The sequence below is a fragment of the Charadrius vociferus genome, unplaced genomic scaffold, assembly GCF_000708025.1.
Source record: "Charadrius vociferus isolate BGI_N301 unplaced genomic scaffold, ASM70802v2 scaffold1292, whole genome shotgun sequence".
In the NCBI taxonomy this organism is placed as follows: domain Eukaryota; kingdom Metazoa; phylum Chordata; class Aves; order Charadriiformes; family Charadriidae; genus Charadrius; species Charadrius vociferus.
The window spans coordinates 13,240-13,680 of NW_009647256.1; the positions used below are offsets into that span (position 1 = coordinate 13,240).

The 441-nt window shown below is 66.9% G+C and overlaps 1 protein-coding gene across 1 annotated transcript in view; it reads left to right on the top strand.

Annotated features, from left to right (window-relative positions):
* Window positions 1–441, top strand: part of LOC104281934 (calcium/calmodulin-dependent 3',5'-cyclic nucleotide phosphodiesterase 1B-like) — a gene marked incomplete at its 3' end in the record, with an annotated part of 16,931 nt that overhangs the window by 10,140 nt on the left and 6,350 nt on the right. The window contains exons 4-5 of the mRNA XM_009879996.1: window positions 4–160; window positions 275–415. Coding sequence (XP_009878298.1) covers window positions 4–160; window positions 275–415 — 298 coding nt within the window. The remainder of the gene's footprint in view (window positions 1–3; window positions 161–274; window positions 416–441) is intronic.

The window sequence follows — 441 nt, forward strand, 5'->3', positions numbered from 1 at the left end:
GGGCTTGCCCGGGCCCTGGCGTAACATCCCCGTCTCCCCCCAGAGCCTCGACCTGTGGTGCTTCGATGTCTTCGCGCTGAACCGGGTGACAGAGGATCACGCCCTGAGGACCATCGTCTTCGAGCTCTTCACCCGACACAACCTCAACAGCCGCTTCAAGGTGCGCCTGTGCCCGTGCCCACCCATGGGTGCCCCTGGTGCTGGGCGCCTGGTGCGTGCTGATGGCTTTGCACGCGTGGGTGCATCCACGAGAGCGTGTGTGCCGGTGCCGCAGATCCCCTCCGTCTTCCTGACGACGCTGCTGGACGCGCTGGAGGCCGGCTACGGGAAGTACCGGAACCCCTACCACAACCAGGTCCACGCTGCCGATGTCACCCAGACTGTCCATTGCTTCTTGCTTCGCACCGGCACGCTGGTACGGGGGGTGGGGGGGGGGCCCCC